Source organism: Phalacrocorax carbo, chromosome 3, assembly GCF_963921805.1.
Source record: "Phalacrocorax carbo chromosome 3, bPhaCar2.1, whole genome shotgun sequence".
NCBI lineage: Eukaryota > Metazoa > Chordata > Aves > Suliformes > Phalacrocoracidae > Phalacrocorax > Phalacrocorax carbo.
Window position 1 is genome coordinate 26,608,272 of NC_087515.1, and position 24,874 is coordinate 26,633,145.

At 36.8% G+C, this 24,874-nt stretch overlaps 1 protein-coding gene across 1 annotated transcript in view; it reads right to left on the reverse strand.

Moving 5' to 3' along the window:
• Window positions 1-24,874, reverse strand: part of USH2A (usherin) — a 391,083-nt gene that overhangs the window by 203,192 nt on the left and 163,017 nt on the right. The window contains exons 30-31 of the mRNA XM_064446238.1: window positions 17,784-17,897; window positions 15,246-15,407 (exon numbers count right to left, since the gene is read on the reverse strand). Coding sequence (XP_064302308.1) covers window positions 15,246-15,407; window positions 17,784-17,897 — 276 coding nt within the window. The remainder of the gene's footprint in view (window positions 1-15,245; window positions 15,408-17,783; window positions 17,898-24,874) is intronic.

Genomic DNA, 24,874 nt, shown 5'->3' on the forward strand with positions numbered 1-24,874 from the left:
GATCTTTAATGATTTACATTTGCAATGATTTCAAACAATTGATGAAGTTATTACATGCATATGGTAGAACTACAGTTCCACTCTTGGAAAAGTGGTATCTCCAAAGTACTTTAATGCTTTTAAATATAATGATGTTTTAGCAGCTAAGATTATAAAGTCTACTTGTTTTCACATTTAGTAACAGTGTCTCTTGGTTATGCTCTTACAACCCTTAACTGTTGCACAGAAAACCTTTCTGCCCTTTATCAGCCCAAACTCTTGTACTTCTTTGAGCACAAACTCATCCCTCAAATGTTATGTTTCATCCTGGCCAAGTCACAAGGCCACATTACCATCCATTCATCCATTCCTAATGACTGGGTTTTTTTGTTGTTGGTTTTTGGGTTTGGGTTTGTTGGTTTTTTTTTTTGTAAAACTATTAATTTTCACCTTACCCTAGCAAGGTACACATCTTTTTAATTCAACATGCATATTATTCCTTTCCCATTGAAAAAGCTGGAATACAAGGATTCCAGTCTTTTATTTTAAAGCCTTATCCCTGAGATAGTTACTATGGGTACATTTTCCATACTGTTCTTACCCTCCAGTTGGGACACACTAGCTTGAAATCCTAAAGGTGCTCAGGTAAAGAAAACCAAAGTCATGTGGAGAGCCACATATCACATTGTTTAGAAAAAGTTGAAGGGAGACATCAGAGAAGGACATTTCAACTTCTTTTAATACTTTACAACCAATTGATCTACCTGATTCAAAGACATCTCATGTCACTGACCACAGAAGAATCACAGTGCATGCATGAAGCCCCTTGGAACCCTTCTTCCTCTAGCATCCCTAAAGTGTTCCCCTGGCCCATCATCAGTCACCATCAGAAAAATATAGAGGCCTTTTGGGAGTTTTTTAAAGGCTTCTCTTACTGCCAGAACAACATACAGCCAGTCAGTGCAAATATTCAGCATCAAGTGAACCTAATGAGCTTCCAAGTGATGTCTTTGATTACTAGAATTAAAAATATTGCATTGTCTCCCTAGTTTACTTCAACTATATCAGCTGGACAAATAAGGTGAGTTTGAAGGTCAGAGGGGGAGAAAGCAGAAAGACGACAGGGCACATTAATTTTTACCAGGCACATGAAAAGAAGCAATTGTGGTCATACCGATATCACTATCTTAGTTTTATTTCTCTCCCTGTCATTTCTTTGCACATCATATGGCATGACGCAGCCCTATTTTAAGATTTAAATGAAAATTTCCATTCATGAATGCTTCCAATCCAGTCACTGTATTGCTATCAGCTTAAATAGATGAGAGGTTTTAGTATACGTCATAAGAACCATGATATCTCAGCCAATGTCAAGCCCAAAAAAGTGAAAAAGGAAAAAAACCAAGTGTTTTGAACATTTTACCTCTGTATTACTTCAGCTTTATGTTCACAACTGGAAAATATATTTGCACTAGGCAATTACATTGCAAATTTGAACCTCAGATACCTGCTGCTATAAAACTGGAACTACTCTGGATTCACATTAGTATGACCAAGAACCCCTTGTCTCACTAACAGAACTACATCCTGTATTCCCAAGTAATTCCGATCTTACTGCAGTGGGAGAAACACAATTCAGATCCACCTCACATTTGGTGCTGAATTAATTGTATCAGGTCAGGAGAAGTGCCTGGCTGCCACTTTTACAACCCACTGAAGAACACACATGAATGTGCAGCTGTGGTAAGAGAAGCCAGTAAGATGTTAAGTTATGTAAGAATATATGGTAAGTAATACAGCAACTATTACTGTCCATTTTATATAAATCAATAGTGCAGTCTCATCTGGAATAGCATATATTACGGAGTGCAGAAATGAAGTCTGTCTGGAAAATGGCAGTGAGAAAGCACAGGCTTATAAACACCCTCTCAGAAAGAGACGCTGAAAAACCAACCTGAGAAAAGGAAACAAAGAAGATGATGCACCATACAAGTATATATGATAGTAAGTGCTACATAGAAAAGCAATTAGGACCCTGTGTTCCCATGAAGTCCCTTTCAATAATACAGGGGGGAAAAAAAGGACATCCAATAAATTTAGAAAGTGGAATTTTCAGAGAAACTCACCCTACCCAAAATCATGGAACTTACACTGCTGACAGGATGATTCAGGATTATCTTTATAAATCAAATTCTGGGGGAGAGATATTAAATACCAATATCATGCTTTTAAAATTATTTTTCATAAGCGTCACTGTAATTTGCAAATCTGTAGAACAGAGTCCTGCAAGTTTTCTATACTTCTATCTGAGACTACTTAGAACTCCTCAAAACTGTATTTTGGTTTATTTTTTAAGTTTTCCTGCCTAAGCAAAGAAAGAGAGGGATGGGAGGGAAGAAAATAATTTCCAAAAGAAATATTTTCTTTGCCAAAAAGTAAACAAAAGTACTAGTAGATTTTTACTTATTAAAATTGAATATGCATCCTAAATTACGAAATACCATTTTAACTATCCCCAAATTTGTTTTAATCAACAAAATATTCAACCAAAATAAAATTCATCAAGCAAGCAGAAACTTGAGACAGCGTGCTCAGACTAGAAATTGGAATCTAAACAAGAAAAATATGACAATGGCTGTTCGAACTGGTATCAGCTAGAGATTACAGATCAGTGGTTTATAGATTATCAACTTTATTTAGCTATATTTGTATTTTACATCCATTATGGATAACTTGTTCCACCATTTTGTATAGTACCAGGCATGCAAGGTGATTAGAAAACAACTCTCACCACCCAGGCAAGTCATCATGTGATTTAAGAGTTTCTGTAGAAAAGATACTATCACCTTTCCAGGACCAGAACAGCTCTCTGTACCTGAATTATAGTCAGAGAATAAAGGGTTTTGCTAAAACATTACTGTAGTGCTGGAACAAGGATAGTGGGAGGACTTGGCTTCTGAGCACCATTCCTAAACAAGACAATTTATAGCAAGTTAAATCTGTTGCAAGACTACAAAAGCTGAGCTAGTTTTCAGCTGGCCACAGAATTAGCAGCACAGTAAGATATACTGTACTTCTACCTGCTCTCCTCTGTCCTTACAGGAACAATCAGCCCCAGCTGTTCAGTCTTTAATATGGTCAACATGTGGTTGGGAAAAATTATTGGGATTCCTTTCTTCTTTTCTTTTTTATTTTTTAAAGCTTTCTTGCTTTATATTTATTTTAGAAACACACACACCAAAAAAAAAAAAAAAACAACCCAAACCAAAACTGTGAAAAGCCCAAAGTTTTTTTCAACTTGACATGTTGCACTACCCAGTTATGTCATGTAGTGTCAGTAATGTCATCAGATAACATAACTGCCACAATCTGATGTGATACATTAAACTGGGATTACCAGAATAAATCATGTTTGTGGGTACACAGATCACAGGTGGTGCAGTCAGCTGCTCTGTATTATGGCGTATCTATAGGATGTGCAGATTAGGATATAACGTTCAGAGGCTTGTTCTCGTTTGTGAAGTGCTTTGCAACCATAACTCAATAATAAGGAGCCACCAAACACTTATAATGGCATAAACCATCATCAGGGAAAAATACAAATCGATCAGTGCCAGCGATATAAAAGAAAGAGCATGCATCTGTCCCCAGTCTCATAAATTCAGTGGTTGTTGCAGGCTTTTTCTCTATCCCACATGTACTTTATTAATAACAGTAACTACCATAAATAATAATAATGCAGAGTAGTTTATTTCAAGATGAATGCTCTTCTTATTATCTGTTGATCCTCTCCCTTATTTCTTACATCCTGTCTATATTCCTCCTGTAAATGGGGGGGAGAGCTAGTCTAATTTATTGTTTGAAGTTTATGCCCTTTAATTGGCAGTAGTGTGCTATGCCAAGAAAGTTGTCTATGTAGGCTCCCTGAAATATCTGCATAACTTAACTAGCATGTTAAGCTTCTACAAAGGAGGCATAGAATTTACATTCTACTGCATGTTATAAATAAGTAATAAGAACAGATTAGAATTATGCATTTACGCCTACTAGTGAGAGTGAGATGCATAATTCACAAGTGGCAAACCCTTAAGAGGCTTTCGTACTTCACCCCAACCCTCTCCCCCCTCCAATCTCATGTATGTAGAACATAGTATAGTTTTCAGTCCCACTGCTCCACAATTCTTTTTCCCCAGCTAGAGTGTTTAGACTTTATAATTACTACTTTTTCTTGCAGAAAAGCAACAGACACTATATGTTAGTAGTCGTTGGGAATGTACCTGCTTTTTGTTACAGCATTGGTGTCATCTTTCTGAATTTTCTTGTTATGCTCGGGGCACAACTGTAAGACGCAGATATTAAATGGCAGCGCTTTCAGTAGGTGCCAGAGTAAACCGAAGTCCTCTACCTAACTTACAAAGAGAATGCAGAACTTGCAACAAAACTTCGTTATGCTTCATAGTTGATGTGCAGTACAGCTGCTTTAGTTGGATCTCCCAGAGGAGTAGATTAATCCCTATGACCATTCACGTCCTCAGGTTCTCTGCTGAAGCCAGTAAACTAATACCTGTTGTGACCACAATTCATATGTTAGCACATGAAGGCCACAGATTTTGCAGAGCCTTTGGCTTTCCCCCACAGCAGTTCTACCTCTAAGAGCACTCCATTACCTGTGATAAGGTGTAGGAACAAGGAATGATTTTAGTCTAGTTGCTTCAGTATTTTTTGGTTCTCTGGCTGGAGCACTACAGCGTTGATTATTGTACCTCCCAAAGAGGCATCACAAGAGGCAGGCTCTTTGGGAGAAGAAGTCATCTTATAATTTCTCTGAACTGTTTTCAACTTAGTCTATTTAGTTCCCTGGATTTTCCTCTGTGCTGTGTGCAAATATTTTAAATTATGTTCTAGTTCTAACTACCATTTGTTTATTCTGTCTCAATCTCTGCCATGCAACTTCTTTTCATAGTTAATCTAACACTTGTACCTCTTTTTCTAGTAACATTTGTTTATTTAATCTTTTTATTTCTTCAGCGTACCTCAATATTTTGAGTTTTCCTTGACTAGCTTTCTATGTACTTTATCTCTGCCTGTAAACCTGAGAAAAACTTCAGTTATATGCATGTCTTCATTCCCAGTACAATTTAACATCTTAAAGATTGTTATGTGACATTGTAACAATGGTATTAAATCCCAAGAGCCATACCTCAAAAATTCAAAACACAATAGTTGGAATGAAAATAATACTTTTACACTAACTTTAAGAAGAGCAAAAGGCACCACAATTATTTTGATATGTAGGAGAGCATTCTTACCCTCAAGCTGATGAAAAGGCTAGCACGCTAGCTCATGGGAACATGCAAACATTCTTGACAATTGGATTCAATCTTTGTTCCTTGATCAGAAAACAAATTACTAACAATATTAAAATCAAGTGATAACAAATAGCTCCAAAGTTGAAGTCAATAGAAAATTCAACTTTCAAAAGGAAGCTATTGACGTACTGTACCAACATAGGTTACTTTCCACTATTGATGATTTCCTTCTTTTTCTACATTTCTCCTAGAATAGACCGGAAAGTTTCACCACTTATGCATCCTTCGTATGAAATCACCCAGTCTAGCCAATGAGGACCCAGAAGTTTTTAATAAGCCAGATTCTCTAGTCTCCTCTGAATAACCTTTTCCACTGACTAACAGAGGGGATGCAAAGCTATTCACCCACTGGCCTAACAAGAAAGCTTTCAACTGATGGCAGAGCTGTTTTAGCTGCCCCTACTATCTATTCAGCACCGATTCCAACTCTATACCAACTAGAAAAATTTTAAAATACAAATATTGTAAGTCTCCTCCAAGATATTTGGATAAAATTTTACATGTTTATGCACCTCTGTTGATGGAAACCACATATGCTCACAGGAAGAACATAGAAACTTAGTTATTTAATTTATTAAATCACAAATCTGAATTAGAAATTGCTAATTATATATTTCCAGATACAGAACACAGGCAGTATATTATCACCAGTGTAAAAATTCACTCTTTTCCACCTGATCACTTATTCTCCTGCATGTGCAGACCTTGTGCAGTGTCACTCCTCAACAAATGGTTTAACGTCATTCTTAAATTAGAAATCCAGATGCATATTTACATGTAGCCATAAACATACCCAAACACACAGAAAAAGAAATCAAGGTATACATACTGTAAATGTGACTTAAATGTGTCTCTGTAATAAAGGAACATGGTATATACAAAGCAGCCGTCACAGAAACAATAACAAAGTTTATCATCCACCTTTCCAGTCATCTTAAGACCATGAGTCTAAGCCTTACTTAAAGCACACTAATCTGATGTTGTTCTTAAATATTTAGTTTTATGTTCACTTGGATATTTTTTCCCACGCACTAGTTAAGTTCCTGGTTACACATCCCTTTAATGTGTCACTCTATTTATACAATAAAAGCCATGGAAAAGAAAGAAAGAAAAAAGATAAAACCCCTAGCAGCTTCCAAAGCCCAACCACAATTTATGTAAAATGCTTTAATCAGAAATAGATTGTCATAAAAACAAAATATTTCATGGAAGACTAGTGGAAAGCATGATGGAGTTCAGTACTGACTAAAAGGCTATTAAGCTTTCTGTAAACAATTTAGGCAATCTGTGTAGAAACCTAGGTTAGATTTCTGGCAGTGAATCAACAGGAAAGGAAGTATCCTAGAATGTCTCTCATGCTTTTTGTGACATGATTTATGCCTTGCATATGTTTTCACATAACTTAGGAGGACAGGGAAACAGATTTTGAAAACACAGGAATCCTCCAATCATACAAACCATCAAATATTTTTAAAATCAAACTTATATCCAGCTATTTCATGGCTTTGTAACACTCAGGCTTGTATTGTTCACACACAAGACACAACTTTTGAAAGATGAAAAAAACTCAGGAAGGTCTGGACTTACAGTAACAGAAAAAGACATTAATCAGTGAAACATCCTAGAAATGGAAGTTTTAAGGAAGTTGCTCAGATCTACTGAAAATACAAGTCAAACATCCGCAAACATCAAAGACTCCCCTTTTCATAAATTTGCCTCACTCAATAAATAAAATGCTGGAAATATTTAAGTAATGGTTAATTACTCAACACCCTCGTGGCCATGCATTTAGCAAAACCAAGGAAAAGGGGAACCCCTCGTTGGGAACCCTCCAGAAGTATTACTGTGGTGTTACCTGCCAGGATATTACTAATATTTATTAATATTCCACTAGTGTTAAAGGAAGGTTGGGACGTATCGGGTATAGAGAGAAGGGTCTGTGTCTACTGCAAGACAAACAGGAACGCATGTACTGCTCTGTCAGTATAATTATCACAGCTAATAAACCAACACAATTTGTAATAGCAGCATGGAAGAAAATATCTCTCTTAAATGAAATATACATCAAGTGTTTGGCAGTTCAGGAGGCCAAATGGTGCTAAATGAGTGAGGAGAAATATGAGTGTGTTTTCCAGGGCATAAGGAAAATCTCAGAGAGAAGCTTGATTTTGCAGCTTACAATATCAAGAAGGCTGCCCCACTCCTTCCAAGCCTATTAAGTTAGAGCTAAGTGAGGATTATCCTTATAAATGGATATCAAGAGATTCAAACAGAAGCAGCAGGTTTGGCCTTAGTCCATCTATGCAAGAGGTGTCATATCTTTATTTACATGAGCCCAGCATTACCTGAAATTAAGCATAAATCATTTACCAAGCATTTCAAAACGATCCTGGCAAAAGAAGTCTCTCAGGGAAGATGGAGATGCTTTTCTTTATCTATAAACATATGATTTATAAGTTGAACATAAAACCTTGCACAGCTTCTGATGTTTTCTAAAGCACTTAACAAAAAGCGTGATTGATGAAATCTTGACCTAAACTATGAGCTCATGTGTCTGTTTTATCAGCAAATTTAAAACCAGAACAGAACCCACCACTTTGCCTTACTAGCTTCGGGAAAACCACAATTACCAAACATACCGCTGAAAGTAAGATCCCACAAAAAGTATTTCAGGCTATGAGCACAACATGGCCAAGAAAGCATATTCTAGCTCTTATAAATCTAATATCTCTCTGTTCAATGACAAACAGTGCTCACAAAGAGATACTATATCACTTGATAGGGCCGTATATGGAGTTCTCACTGATGAAAGACAAATGCAGAGAAACAGATGAGGTCCTTCAGAAATCCCAGAGGAAGGTAGACAAGATGCACTAGGTTGGGCCAGTTTTCCCAAGAGAAGTGTGCACACACAAGATTACAACAAGCTGATCTCAGAAAGTGGTAAACCAAGAATTTGCTCCAACCTAACTGCAGTGGGGATGTCTTGGAGAAGACCAGCATACCCACATGACAGTGCAGAACACCTCCAAGATGATAACGTGTGAACAGTAAGTTCTTCTGCTTGGGGCAGGCAGGGGGTGGGGGATAAAAATAAATTTAAAAAAAAACCACCAAAAAAACCCAAAGCCAAACAAAAAAATAACAAACCAACCGACCAAAAACAGGAAAAAAAGACCAAACAAAGCCGTATTTAAATTTTACAAATGAACCTTTGATTTAAATCCATCCTCCTCAGGACACACTGTCTTTTGAAGAGATCTCATTATCTTTAAGTCTGCTGACCAATCTAGATATCTGTGAAGAACAGGAAGCCTATATATGTCTAGTTCCGACAACTGATTTTGAAGTACGATTGCAGGACAAAATAATCCGATTTTTACATTTTTTTAGTGGTTTCAATTCTTGTCATGGAATTTAGACAACCGTGGAAATCAATGTTTTTCTTCTCTTTGTTTGAAAAACAGAGTGCAGAGCCAAAATATTTCTTGTGCTGCCAGAAGGGAAAGGAGAAAAAAGGACTCTCCCTGTTCCCTCTCCCTATTAGCTCAGGAGAAGCTATTTGCTCCAGTTTGTGTTGGTACATACAGAAGATTGGGAGGTACCAATCACTCTCATTTTATAATTTCTGTTGCATTTTAATTTTTAGAAAGTGGTACTCAAGCAACCTGAGAGCTCAGCAATTCCAGCAGGGTTAGCATGAGTTCTCTCCTGGCTTGCTGTGTTACCCAAATCTGATCAAAGGACAAGGACTCCAGAAGCTTGTCCAGCTGTGGTTTTATAATGACACCATTAGGTTTTGCTCTATAATCAAGGTCCCTAAAAGTCTGTGTAGCTTCAGGCTTAATATCTGCGACAAGGTTAACTGAAATCTGCAGCAAGGATAACTACTTTAGCAGATTGTATCAGCAGGAAATATTTAAACACTATTTAAAAGGATTTTAAATAAGCAGATTTTATTTAACACTGCACTAATGCACTGCAATAGAAAATGATACAACAGAGCTGCTACAAATAAACATAATGCTTTTACCCTTACCCCACCCCCCTCCCTTATAAATTCCCCAGATCCATATTATTAAGTCCAATGAGTGTACCAGATATTTCTGTCTGAAGCTGAAATACAGGAATGCCAGGCTCAGACAGCCCATTTGCCCTTTGGTTTTGTGCCTGCTGAATCTGCATTCTGGGTCTGTGGAATTAATTACGATAGTACCGGTCACTGGCAATGTCAGTGTTGCCAGTTCAGGTGTATCAAATGTGCTTTCTTATGTCCCTACAACTTCTAGAGAAAGGCAGCTTCTCCTGTAAGACTGGTGTACTCTGCCCTCTAGTGCTAGGTGCACCAATGCGTGTTTACTTAAATGCATACTCAGGCCAGAATAAAGCTGAAGTAGCAGGCGTTCTTTATAGGCCATCTTGGAAAACATGTTCTTTCCTGTATGCCTTATCAGCTGGATATAAGAAGTGGGCCTGGAACTGTAGCATGGTATTGCAAGACCCCAAAATAAGAAAGGGACACTGGGTCATATCTCATTGGGTTACACGCAAGACATTTCAGATAACCAATTCTAGCTGCGAAGAGGTGAAGACTAACTTTTCATTGCCCACAATGGCATTAAATAAGTCTCTGCTTTACAAAAAATGAGGAATTGTGACATTCAGAGTTATAATATACATAAATCTAGCACTAACATTGCATTGGATAGCAAACCGTTCTTTCCAAAACACTCTAGTGAAAGAACAGACTGGGTTCATTTGGTATTTATATGCATTTCGCTGCAACCTGGAAGATTGGAAATAAACTCATACCAGAGGACTACAGAATTTTCCTATTGTTTGTCCTTTAAAGCAAAAGCTGCCTGTCATCTTTGAGCAGCGCCTAAAACAAAGGAACACAAATCATTAGGATTGGAAATTAGTGGTTTTAAACATGGCTATAGCTAAAAACTCTATGAAAAGTAACTATGAGAACTGCATCTTAAACCTAATATAATAAATATTTTCTTCTCAGTGATTCAGCTTCTTGCAGTTACACATTTTATTGCAATTATCCTCTACGTACAGTTCTGTGGGTTTTCTTGTTTCACTTGACAATTAGTACAATATTGATATTACGATAGTTTTTGCTTTTATTGTCACGACCTATCATTTAAAGCAAGCAATAGTAGTCATAGGGATAAAAAGGACAAAAAACTTTGCCAATTTTTCACTAAAATGTAACAATCGTGCATGTCTGTACATAATGTATACTGTAATTACTACTGGTTTAGGGCAACATAAAAAAATGCAGGTACTAATTTGGGGTTCTCACATTTTTAAGTTCAGATATGCTAAGCCCTGTTTGCACAGATGTCAAACATCTGCCTCTTCCTTACAGAAAAACAAGGCTCCCATTCCATCCTGGTTTTGTAGGAATAGCCTTTCCACACTCAGGTCAAATAACAATTTGAATAAGCCAAAGCCTAATTCACGCTCTTGGACAAAATTGTGAAGACAGCTCTTTCTCACCTTTTCCAAGGCTCTCCTTAATATTTTGCCCAGAAACCTGGCACAAAGCAGTCTGTCACAGTTTTTTAAACTCTTTGGCATGTAATTTAGGATAACTGTATACTCGTTTAACGCAGTTGAGGATCTGCCCTTGCAACACAGTCGCCAGGATCTCTTTCCTGAAAATCTGGAAACGCTTCTTTCAGGTTGTCAGAGAAAAATAAGTTTCATACAGCTGAGAATATCTTCCTTTTAAAGATTCATGATGAGAACCATTAGATTCTGCTAGGCAAATTATACGAACATAATTTGTTAACATTGTCAAGTACCTAGTGCTGCAGAAAACGCAGACGTACATCCTCAGTGCCAAGCTCAATGCAAAGATAAATTTATACAGTTTTTATTTTCTAAAGTTATCTACAAAGTCATTTTCCTTTGTAAAAATGTGAGGCAATGGACACCTTTTCTTAGTCCATCAAATGTTCAGCATTTAAGAATAGAGGAATATTTTGCTCTAATCTTTTTTCTAAGGTTTCTTCACAACAATAAGGTTTATACCAAAACAAAACTTGGCACTTGGGTCACAACTGGTCATCACTTTCTCTGCTTATACTATACCTTTCTGCATTTATTAGAACACCTTCATCTTTCTGCTGGTGGTATTGGCACCAGCAGCTCACACCACTGCAGTCTAATACTTTTCAGTATAAAACCCACTCTGTTTTCTCTTTCATCTAAGGCAGGGGGGAAATTTTTGAGAATAATTTAAAGAAAAGAAAAACCAAGAACCTTGCCTAAATTTAAAAATATAAAAAAATAATCCATGAAGAAGTCTCCACATTTCAGGTAAGAAGCTTAAATTTTGCAGGTGAGTGTTTGGGTGCATGAGAAAAGTATATTTTCCTATCCACGGGAAAAATCAACTCATTTTCCTAAAATCAAAAGCCTTTGTAAGATCCATATGTATATGTGAAGAGTTTTGAAGATAACTCTACAAGCTTCTCCATCTCCTCATAGCTGCTAGTCATCTCTACAGAACAGTAAGATACGTAGGTTTGAGAACAGAACCCCACTGCAATTGTTTTCCTCAGCTGCAGCTGTTGGTCTTTGGTACAGAAGCTTCTGCATTCTCACATAGAGGAACGCAAGTGTGAATGCAGGGGCATGGATTCATTCAGCCTAAATTCTAGCTGGGATCCTGGACTAAATATTTTCTCTTGGCTTGTCCCTACCCATTGGAGACATTAGGCTTTCACCGGAATTCAGGATGTGAAATAGCACCCAGACTGCGTGAGGAAGTAGTACCCCATAAGGCAAATGCGTGAAGGTGGGAAGCAGAAAAGTCACAGACAGTTAACAAAGGTGATGCGGTACAGGGGCTGGCTTCATTTCAGTGCTTGATTACACACAACACAGAAACCAAATTTTTCAATATGGGGAAAATATTTAAAGGCACTAATGGATGATGGATGCCTAATGGGTCCCCCTTTTCAATGTGGTAAAGTGTACATTTGCCAGATGTGCCTTTAAAGGGTTTCCTTTTTAATTACAGCTCAACCCCCAGAGGAAAAAAACACTTGAATTTCCATGAAAATCAATGAGTATTTCAAGCTCTCAACAACTGTCAAGATCAGAAACTAAGTTAACAATATATTTGCAATTATGGTGTTGAGAAAACATATCCCTCCTCAAGTTATGGATTAATTAGTATGGGCCTAAACCAACCACACTTCCCATGGTCTGAAGTGAAAGTCAGTGAAGTACCCATTTGTAGACAGAATTGATGCTTTCTTAGAAATAAAGGTTTTAAAAAGTCATTTCAATAGGTGCAGCACTTCAGAAAACATGGAGAGAATCTATGACTTTCTGGCACAGGCTACTTGGTCAGAACTCAGTCATACAGTTATTAAATTAGGCAAACCATTTTGGCAAATGAATAGGAAACAGACGCCAGAGACAATGAACTTTGTTCCTCTGTTTAGGGTCAATAACATATTATGTTGAGGCAATACGTCACCAACATCACTAGTATAAATGCTGAAAGGATAGGGATAATAATATGGGAAAAACCAATAATATATGAAAGAGACACATATAACACTGGAAAGTCAGAAGCTGCAACTTTTCGCTGTAAAGCAATAAGCCTTGCAGTGAAAAAGAAAAAAATATTTTGTTATACCTCTTTTACCTCTAGACTATGAAGAAAAAAAAACCTGGGCTCTGAAAGGAAGCAAAACAAGGTCAAATTAAAGATATATAGATGCAGATCTAAGCAAGATCTTGAATAAATCTGATTCAGAATCACTGGGATTTCTAGTGACCCAAATCCCAGCCTGCTGCCTCATATTGCCTCTTCCTGCTCAGGCAGAGTAAGAAACTGGCAGCTAAATAAAATGGATCCAAAGTAAACAGAGCGATCTCCACACCATGTTCAGAATGATAGGCAAGAGTGGTTCCTGTGCGGCACTGCACAGGGCAACGCATTCTGATTCACTAGCCTTCTCTTTTGAATAAGCAGGATTCTCTGTTCTATTTATGTCTTACGTCTGCCTAAAAATTAATTGAAATCAAAGTTATTAAATGCTCAATAGGACCAAAAATATAAAAATTTCTAGGAAAAAAAAAATTATAAATAAAAGCAACAAGAGGTCCTCTAGGAAGCTTATAACCCAGGTGACTCTTCTTTAGACTAATTTAGCTGAATATATTCTGACGTATCATTCAAGATTTAGAGGCAGGACATAAGGAACCACGTCCTGACCCTTTTCAATTTATCCTTTCCTATATTTCTGAAGAACAACTACAAAAGTTACTTGACCACAATTTCCACTAATAAGCATTCATTTTGGCTATGAGTCAGAATACAATAAGACATGAATCTAAAACCAACCAAACAAAATGTGAACATTTCCTCAAATGTTTTACATTGCTTGTCAATTTATAACCAGGTTGCAGATGAATACATCAGTAAAACTAACTGTGATGAACTTTCAGTAATTATTTTAATAAGATTGGAAGCACAACTATTTGCTCTTCGAAATTCTTAAGAATAGTGTTATGGTATGGCAATAAGAGATTAATGGAGATCTTGCAAAAAAGATAAATGGCACTACAAGAATACCAGAAAACTGGGGGGATGGGGGAGAAATTAATTGAACCTATACTTTTGATAAATATTTATTTTTTTGCAGAAGAAAAATGCACACTAGTTTGAGCTGTCATTATGCTAACCTATATCCTATTTTTCATATTATTAGTAATACATAATGTGGTAGTTTATATTCAAAAATAAAACCAGAATGTATATACCTCATGTATTTATCCAGAAATACACTAAGGTTACTATGGTTACGAAAAATCCATTACCTTTGAATACAGAATGAAAAAGTTTGACTTAAAGTCTGCACTATTTATTATAGCCATCATCAACAGCCTTCAGGAGGTTCTCTAACTGGATTCATTTTTCAGTGTCAAAACTGACCCACCACACCAGTAGCTTATGGCCTGTGCAAGGCAAAGAAATTTGAACTATATGAATTTTTAAATATGTTTTATACTAACTGAAGATGCAGAAATGGCTTTGAATTTTAAGGCCTTACATTAAAAAGAAAGTAAAGTCCTGATACCCTTCTTCCCTGCGTTGTCTGGTATGAAATGCTTTATTTTTACTTGTACCTACTACTATATACGAATTCTGATGGGTCTAGAATAGTGCTTATGCTGTGCTATGATCTTCTAGCTCAATATTTTGTTTTTTTGTTGTTTGAACAATGTCTGAACAAATAACTTTGACACTTCATTGAACTACACCAATTACATTAAAATAGGAAGTCAGATTACCATGCTTCACTGTACTGCCAAATAACAGTAATTTAGCTTCTGTGTAATAGTTTAAGAGTACTTATATAACTTGGTTATTGACACATTGCATAACTGTTACCAGAAGAAAACGGATTATTAGTTTATGCTTTTAACAAATTAATGAAATGTGGGCTATTCAGGAAAGCAACACTGTCTTTCTAATTAAGAATAATTAAGCAAGATGGTAGGAAAAACTATTAAACCTGTACCTAATATCTTGTCTTCAACAGCTTACGGTTTACTTGTTTTGAGAGCTAGATGGTATGAGATCAAGAAGTTATAAAACCATTATAAAGATGGCTCAGGTCCTGTGAAAGAGGCCAACACAGCACAAGATTTAGCTACACCACAGCGACATTCACTTCTGAGAGTCCCAGTAGAGAGTTCTATGAAGGATTCTTTAGAAAATGGAACCCATCAGGGTTTAAAGTGCATCCAGCCCATTTTAAAATTACTTTTCCTCGCAAATAAGAAGGGGTCAGTCACATGATTATTTATAGCAACTATGAGATACCCATGTAACATGCCACCTAGCAGAGAACTCACCTTTTACGACATATTTGGTTTCATTTCCAAAGTAAATTGCTACTCCATTCATATATAAAATATATCGTGTAATAATACCATTTGGTGCTTTGGGTGGGCTCCAACTCATCAGCAGGAACGTGGGAAAGGATATTGCTGTGGGTGATTGCACATCTTCAGGGGCTGGTGGAAAACAAAATAAGTGTATAACATTATACTATATTATATTTCCACAAACAATAAACAATTTCAGTGAGCAGCTACTACCAGAATGATTTTTTATAAAGTTGAAATGTCAGAAGAGATTTTATGCTTGCATCATATTGGATTTTGAGAACTCTCCTATTACACGTGAGGTTTCCTAGGCAAACAGAAACTTCTATGGAAGACAAGGATATACTCTTTGCTTTTTAGAAGAATAATTATGCTCATACAACTTTATCTTTCCAGCTTGATAACGGTGTGCAAGGGGAGGGGTACACAATTTCAGTACAGTCCTCTTTTTAATACAAATTATTTTCTTCATGCTTTTTATTCCTAACTACAGAGCGATCACTCTTTCTAATCACAAATGCAGATGCTTTATTCTTAGGCGCTACTCCTTATTGCAGACTTTTCATAATTCAATACACTTAGTAATGTTTGTTTAGCGCAGATTTTATGTATATAATATACTGGAAGTTGGCAATGGATAATAATTTAAAAGCCAAGTTCTCTCACCGTTCCAATGAGTTATATGCTAGAAGCACAAGCAATCCTACTGAATATCGCAAGGGGAGCAGAACTCGGGCCTTAGTCTGGGAGGAATATCTTATAATTTACAAGCTCTGTGCTAGCAATTTAAAACAATAACTAGCAGTGGCTGGCAATGTGAAAACAATATAAAGTAATGAATGTTTCAATAGGGAAACAGGGATAGCTGGAGGGTGTGATATGGTGTCTGTCTTCTGTATCATCAATTTATTGTTACTAAGAGCATGCAACAAGAGCATCCAAAAATAGAAACTCCACACATTGACTTTTTGTTCAATTCTTCTGAGGGGTAAAACGCATGTTCCCCATGGCTTTATTTGATCTCTGAGGGAGGGGAGGGGGAAAAAAAAAATATCTATTCTTGCTTAAACCTTCCCAATATGACAGCACATCTGAAAACGGTGGATGTTTTTCTCAAACACATGTAAGAATTCCTGCTTTATTCACTAAGCTGAGAAAATAAGACAAACAATTTATTTTTTAATGACTATATTACACCCGAAAGAAATATAAAATACTGTATTTCACGGTTACGTCACAGGATCCATTAACTATTTGGTTGTCAGAGGCTACACCCTTTCATGGATAATGCCACCAGACAAATTCAGGCAGTTTATTTAGAACTTCCAAGAGGTGATAATTGACTTTTGATTTGATTGGTGCTGCTGGCAGTTGCTAACATGTTCACATCGAAACACTGTTCTAACAACATTAGCCTGCAATCTTCAGGACTGTCCTCGTCAGGACAACGCCTTGCATGACTACTCGCTTTGGCAGCAGTTCAACATGCCAGAATTCTTTTAATCATCATGGTTCTAATTCATATAACTTCATGCGAAAATTTTGTTTAATGGGTACTGTATGACTACCTAGCTTACATGAGAAGATAAAGAACTGTGTGAGGGAAGGAATTTTGAAAACTACTCCACTTCATGGAAAATTAACTACTGTCCTACAAATACATGTCAAAGTCTTCATTACTCTACTGGCCTAAATTTGGAGTAACTCATGATTTTAACTGAATTAACATGGCTTTAGGATGCTAGAACCAGAGAATGTGGACTTTATGTTTAATTGAGAATGGAGTTAGATATGTCACAGACATTTTGGGAGCATTTGCTCCAGTAATTGATGTGTATTACTTACCAGCCTAGTCTCTAAAGTCAGAACTGTAATGTATTTTCTTTTTCTTCCTGCTCTAGTTCTTAATGTAAGCACAGAAAGCATTAATTTACACTCACAACCTTTAAGTTTGAGCACAACAACACGAAAAAGTGTTTACAAAAAAAAGCAAAAATCTGAACAGTGATTAATAAATAACTCAATTGACATTTGGAGGTTTCATCACACTGAAATAATTGTTGCCTATTGCTGGTATTTAGCAGTTAAAAGAAACCATGGAAATCAACTGTTTGATTCTCAATTTCATACTGTGCCATACAATCAATTCTTTTTAGTCAGACTGTCTCTAGATTTACTTCTGAGCCATAGTAAAATGAGGAAGCTTTCATTAATCTTTCAGATGCTTCATATTAATGACAAGGCTCTTGCATGAACAATGTAACAGCAATTAAAAAGCCCATTAATCTGCATTACAGCTATTAAAGATGCATGTCATTAAAGGGTATGGAGTTTGATTCATTTTCGCACCCCCCCAAAAAATGGAGCAATTATGGTCTGGCAATGCACTTTGTCATCAAATTAGGTTGGGGTTTTCCAGCAAATGGCTTTGCAGCATTTAGCTCTTCTCCTGTTTTATTATTCATGACTGAAATGTGGAAGTCAAGACCTTTGAAATTACTTTACCTTCTTGTGGAGTGGAGATGTTCAATGCATGCAAGCTCTCAGTACAGCCAGCCAAAGTGCAAGCAGTTAGGGTTACAGCATAGTTTGTGAAGGGATGCAAGCCTGTCAATATGCCTGCAATAGAAGAGAGCAAGGTGTTATGCATGTACAGGTTACGGACTGATTACATACATACACGCACAGAAATAAAAAATTAAAGTTTTCTGTTACAGGCCTCCACTGTTACAGGCAGAAAAGAAAAATGATTTTAAGCTTTCATTCCTATTATGCCATGACTTAAATTTTGCCAAATAAATTAAGAGTAAATGGTATTTTATTCCATTCTTAATCCTAATGATGCAGCTAAGTTTCTTTCAGTATGCTCATTATAACAGATACTACTTCAAGATTGAGGTGTATATTTTAATATAACAATGACAATAAAGGAGGTTTTTTTATTAGTCCATGCCTCAAAGTTTACTCAGTTATTAACTTTGTTTTTCCAATGAATTTTCACTGTCTCCCAGGACAAAATTTTTTTAATGCTTCCTCTCCAATGTTGCCCTGTTCATCCATAAACTGAAATCTCTTTATTGTATGAAACATACCGCATGTGTTCCATTACTTCGGTGGCAGCAGATAGACCATATATTTGCTATACTGCTACAGTAACATAATTCAGGTGACACAGTACCCAAGGGTTTACAAGAAAAAAAGATCTCTAATCTTATGTTTTTTTCAGGTCCTGCTTATGTTAGTGAAGAGAAGTTGCTAGATTCCCACATATCGATCAGCCCCGTGTCGTAGCAAATGCAACAAATCACTGCTTACCACTCCAGGAAGTTACACTATATTTTGAACTGCAACATACAGAAGGATACATGGAAAAAAATGGGGTTTACAGTCATTTTCAGAAACATCAGCAGTTCCCATTTCAAAGTAGGTCTGACAAAGTAACATGGAATGAAAATGCAGTAGTAATTAAAAGAAGGCCAATTCATGTCAAATATTATTTCAAACCACGTTCTCACCTTGACTCTCACAGCTTTTAGTAAAATCAATGGGGTGTTTCATTAAAAAAATAAAATTTATAGCAGACTATGTTATTTCAGAACTGTCCAATACTGGGATTTTGCAAAGCAGCTTCAAAATCAACAGTACCTCAGAGAACCATAATTCTTGGCCAAACATCCCGTAGTACAATAAGACTGCAAAACCCCTCAGTGTTACATGTACACAAACAGGCAGAAGAAATTAGTCCTCATTATTACTCTTGAGTTACTACACAGAAAGCAACATAACTTTGCATTTCATTAAAAAATGTCTTTCTTCCCCACATAAGCCCTTTATACTCACAGAAAGAGAGAGTATTTGATGCTGGAAAGTTAACAGTTACAGCATAAATATTTTCTGAGTGGGACAATCAAAGTCTGTAAATGTTTATGTTATGTTTACATGGAAAATGTGAGATTAGCTTTCACCGAATTAGTAATGTTTGTGCCTTTTCTTGTAATTAATCGAAAAACTTCAAAGGTTGGCAATGCAATGATCTTCCCATTTAAATTCTCTGAGGTTCCATTCATACACACAGAGATATTCAGAAGTAATCACATTTACTTCAGGGTAGCATTAAACTAAAACCAGTTGATCAGAATCTGCTCTCTCATGTTATAGTTTTGATTTTGCAAATCTCCAGTTAACAGTGGAAAGCTGTACTGCCACCTTACCATCTAATGTACATGTGACGGGAAAGAAAAAAACTGTCAGCCATCACCCAAGCAAATGTGCCTATAATCTTCCCGTGACGGAAGGAAAATATTTTTAAGAGCATTTAAAAGTAGAAAATAGGAAATAATGCTGTTTTAAAGCATTACTATCCCTGTAGAGCAAGAATATTGGAATCTACAGTAAATTCTTCAGCACAGAAATTTCATCAGGCAAATAAACAGCTTTTTTGCATAAGACTTAGCACAAAGCATTTATTTCCAGATCATAGAGAGTTAAACACAGGAAAGTGTAAAAGGTACTATTGGAATTACCTTCAGCAAATACACACATGCAGAAACCAAATCCTCCAACTGACATTTGCAAGTTCTCGGTCAAGAGGAGCATGGTATAGTTTATATGCCATCTCTCTATTCTACTTTACTGTGCTTTAGGAAGCAATTTCGTTTTATTTGTACATTTAGCACTTGTAGCATTCTTTTCTTATGAAGCAGTGAATTAATGCTCCTTGCATTTCCTGATGGAAGACATTCTGTGGGGTCACCAATGGCTTCAGGCACTGCGAGCTGCAGTAGCACACATCCAGAGAGATGCCTGTAGCTGTAGAAGTCTTGGATTGGGCTGTTTGGTTTACTTTTGACAAAGTAGAAAGGTTTTATATAAAGCACCTGTCGCACAGAGTGTACATTGCATAGGTACGTTTGTGAAGGGCAGAGTGAATTTGGGGGAAAAAAAACCCAAAACAAAACCAAACCAAAAAGCCTTTTGCAACAGGGCTTTTATGTTAAAAAAAAAAAATTATTCAGCAAAGGCAGCAATTTACAAACAAATTTGTTAATTTTCTAATTAATGTTTTTTTCCTTCACATGTACTCTTGCACCACTTACTTTCAACAAAGAAACAGATGTGCTGCATAGGTAGCAATAGAAAGTGCACAGATTTTATTTACATACTTCAGCAAACTACTTTTTTCTCAGCTGCCAACCTATCTGTTTGGCCAGCATCCACTGTAATCTGTTCTCCTTCATTATGTTAATCTGTGGGCGGAAAGATTTCTGTCATCTTCAAATCGCTTGTACAGCAATGGTAAACACCTTGGCCTGTCTGTAATTGGACAGGTGTCTGCATTGGTGTCACCCGGCTTTTAATTTAATTAAAGAACTGGCTGCTCTGCTCTCATTACCCACTCATTTCCTCTGCACTTTTAGTCAGTCAGTGAAATTTACACTCAGTGCCTGACTATCTTAAGAGTACGGAGTCAGCAGTCCCATAGCAAAGATCATCACTGATACACATGAATTAATCTATATCACAGCAAAATAAATTTTGTGATAAAAAATAGGCTATGATGCAACAAAGCTGGTTGACAGCTTTAAAAAACTTTCCCTAACTCCTCAATTATCACATTCTCAGACTGGCATCTCTTGTCTATAGCCAATAATTGCTGATCTGATAAGAATCCTTCAGGCTTTCTAAGATGGGATGCTAACAAAGCAAAATGTGGCCACAACCACACTTGCATATATTCTACTAATGTTAAAAGGAGAGAAGTAGATAAATTGTCACTTTGATCAGGAGATAGGATTAGAGGCATCATCAATATTTAAGAAGAGGGTCAGCCTCTCACATTTGGGATATGAGTCCCACTCATTCAGCCTGCCACTACAGAACAGCTGAATCCATCTAGACTTAAAATTTACATCATAGACTATGTTCCAAGCCTTAAAATCCACATGGGGAATCAGAGACAGTAAATCATTCTAACACACCGCTCCTATCTGCCCACTCAAAGAACCTTTGGAAATAAATTAAAGTTCTAACACAGACATTTTGACACAGTGACCCCATGAAACTGAATAATGTCATTTGTTAAATATGAATGTAAAGTTAACAGTCTAAAAGAGTGATCTGGAATCACACCTAGAACATTAAGCCCACTTTATATGCAAAACTAGTATTTAATTTTCTATAGTTTTATTTAAATGATCTTTAATTATTTGCAATATTTAAAGTTGAGGTTTAGAGTTGTGTCAGAGAGAAAACGCTAGGTTCATTCTTGCAGATAAGGGATAAAAACATTGACATGGACAGTAGAAGAGGGTCAACAATGTATTTATAGTAAAATGGATGCATGGACTAGTCAGAGTTAGTTGTATCTTTATACCCACTCCATTCATCATTCCAATGCATCCAGTATATAAGAATATTAAATATCCAGCTTCTTCCTTTCACTTCTCCGTTAAAACAGGCATTTCTTTTGTTCAATACATCTAAAAGGGAGGTCTCATATATTTAGGTAGCTCAGCCAGATTCCACAGTATTCTGGCAGATTTTCAGTGGAAAAGTTGTACTTCTCATCACGGAAAAAAACTGGTTTACCACTAAGGTATGAGGGTTAATATTCTGTTCACAAACACTGGAAAACAGATTCACAGACAATTATAGTATTCTAACAATTTCCTCATCCAGTTAAAAAACTTTTATGAAAGCAGCTGCTTCACTGTTTCAATCTGTCATCCTCCTTTCCCAGAAAGTTTCTTCAAAATACCAGCAGGTCTTCAGAGATGAAAAGACACACTTGCTTATGGTACCTTATAGAGCTTTTACTCTGCATAATGAATTGGTTAAAGAAATATAAATCGAGGTGAGTTGCTAAAAGTACATTTACTGAAGAGGCCCCTCCATAAAAACAAAACTAAACTCACTCGCCCACACACATAACTCACACAAAAAAAAGCTGTTTAGTCTTACAGATGTAACACAAATATTAAAGTTCTTTTCCTCACTTCCACAAAAAAAAATGCACCCAGCTAAGACTGTGGAAGAGGAAAATTTTGCAAGCCTAGTTCAATTTCCCCCCTCCCCCCACAGGTAAATTTAGCTAATTTTCATCATAACCAAGCACTACTTTGATATGCAGCCTGAAAACTCCTCTCCGCTACTGAATATCAAGATTCCCAAAGTCAGCCACAGAGCTTGCCCACACAACTTCCATTTGTTTCAGCAGCTGAGTGTATTTTTTGCCAAAGGGACTTTTTCCTTGCCAGATTTTTTGTTGTTTCCTCCCTAACACTCTATTTCATAAGGACCTATTTTGAAATACACACATTGCAACTGAAATGACACTTGACCTTATATATTTACCTTATTTCTTGTTTAAGCTTTTTTAAAAAGTTACCAATTCTCCCCTCCCCAAACCTAAAGACTATTTAGCCAACTTGAATGCCTGAGGTCATACAGCATCCATCTAACAAAGTCACTTGTGTGTCAAGATGCATCATTGCCACAGTACACTTAATCACAGTCCACTGACCAGAAAAGGAAGTCCTCAACTGACTTTGTGTTTTTGACAGATTGTAGCAAAAACTGTTTAAGTACATGCGTCTTCTGCATATGCATTTCTGGACTGAAAGCCTGTGCACATCAATCTGTCGCATGCATCTGCATTTTTAAAGAATCTTCTACCATAAGTATAGTATGAGTCATAAAATTTTGAAGAATTATTGAACAAGAGGGCACCTGTTGCAGCTCTTTGGCTTATAAGTACAAAAAAAAATTTACTTTGATTACTGGATTTCTGTGACTTGGAAGACCCTTTTTTTCCCCAGTGGGAGGTGGTTCCAGGAAGCCTGTTACATTCTCTGTAACACAAGGCAACTCTCTGATAACACAAGGGAACTCTCTGGCTGCTTTAATTTGCAGAAAACCTTAGCCCGACAGTCCAATTTTGCACCAAGAGTTAATTAACCACAGAGAGTTTTGGTTCCATAATATCTATCACAATGTTACCCTTCATCCTTCACCATTCATATTCTGCAGGACTATTAATTTTAAAAGTTTGCAGAGAGAGAAAGACTGCTAACTTTTTTGCAAGCTTTTTTTGAGTATGTCTATAAAAAAACATATTCATAATCGATTCCATCCTCATAAACATAAGGAAGTTGATTTATTTTTATCAATAAAAGTATTGGTATGTAGCTAAGAGTTGATGTAATTTTGATAAAATGTTCAGATTTATTTAATCAGATTGTTTGTATTTCATATGAATAAATTTCTACAACAGCATTGGACCATAAACAAGATTCACTTAGGTCTAAACTTAATCAAGTTAGAATCCTAATATTGCAGAATATTAATATTATTTATGGTTTAAAATGCATATATTGAAAATATGCTGCTAGTCTGCTAAAGCCAGCTAAATGAAAGGAGATAGGAACCTACATTCTGCCACTCTGATCTAGAGACATTAGAAGCTCAAGCACCACCTGACAACTCACAGAAACATAACAGGCATGAACAGATCTATTGGCTACCCTATGTTGCATTAGCTGCCGCAGTCAAACAGGAATCTGAGCAGGGGCTTAGGTGCAGCTTCTGGTATAGTCTCCTTCAGCTCCTCCCACCACCAGAGGCGTGCGTACATGTGGGTGAGAGAGACGGAGAGACCAAATCTCCTTAAAACACCCACAGGGACAAAACAGGCCAACAACGAGCATCGCAGCCCTCAAGACAAGGGTCTCTGCACATGATAGCCCTCTGTGTCAGAAGGGTGCATACAGCCTTCCCGATCTGGCACTGTAAAGCACATACCATCATTCTTCCAGCTATGGGAAATATTTAGAAGTTTTCTGCCATCTATCTGTGCTTCTGACCAAAGGTTACTTCTACAAAATTACTATAAAAGATTTACCTGAAAATGACAAACATCCTTGTATTTAAGCATGGTTCAAGTACCTGATGAAGCAGATCTTGACAACCATATTTTCAATATTTTTCAGCTTTTATTACTTTAAATGTTCTGACAGATTTTAGTTGTAAGTAAATATAAGCTAAATACACCAAACCTGGTTAGTACATTGTGACTCTGGGTGTCTTCATGAAATGTTTTAGGACATTAGAGATTTGTCCCAACTTGGAGTCTGGATTTGGGAGTCTTCCTAGTGCTCTGGCCCTATATATATATTTACATTAACTTGTTTGCAATTCTTTTCTGCAAATTTCCATAAATCTCATTAACTGCAGCATAGGAGTGTTTTGAGTGCAAAATATTTGCACAAACCAAGAGCTTTCAAGTAATTTCAAGTGCATGAAAGTAATATCGAAGTAATTCATTAATAGTTTCATGTGGCAAACAACCTGGCTGTGATAAATTGTTTATGGGGCCCACATAGATCAAAGTACCCCAAAGAAAACAACATTTTCTAAGAGACAATAGGCAGCAAACCCTCATTTGAGGCTCACCCTGCTGGCACAGGCACTCCCCAGCCTGTGAGGTGGCCTTCCTGGGCTCCCAGCCTGTGGAGAGCAGCCAGTCCCCACTGCTCCCAGCTGTTGCCTCAGACCCTGGGGGTCCCCAAGCAGCACCACGGGGCTGCCCTGGTGACTCC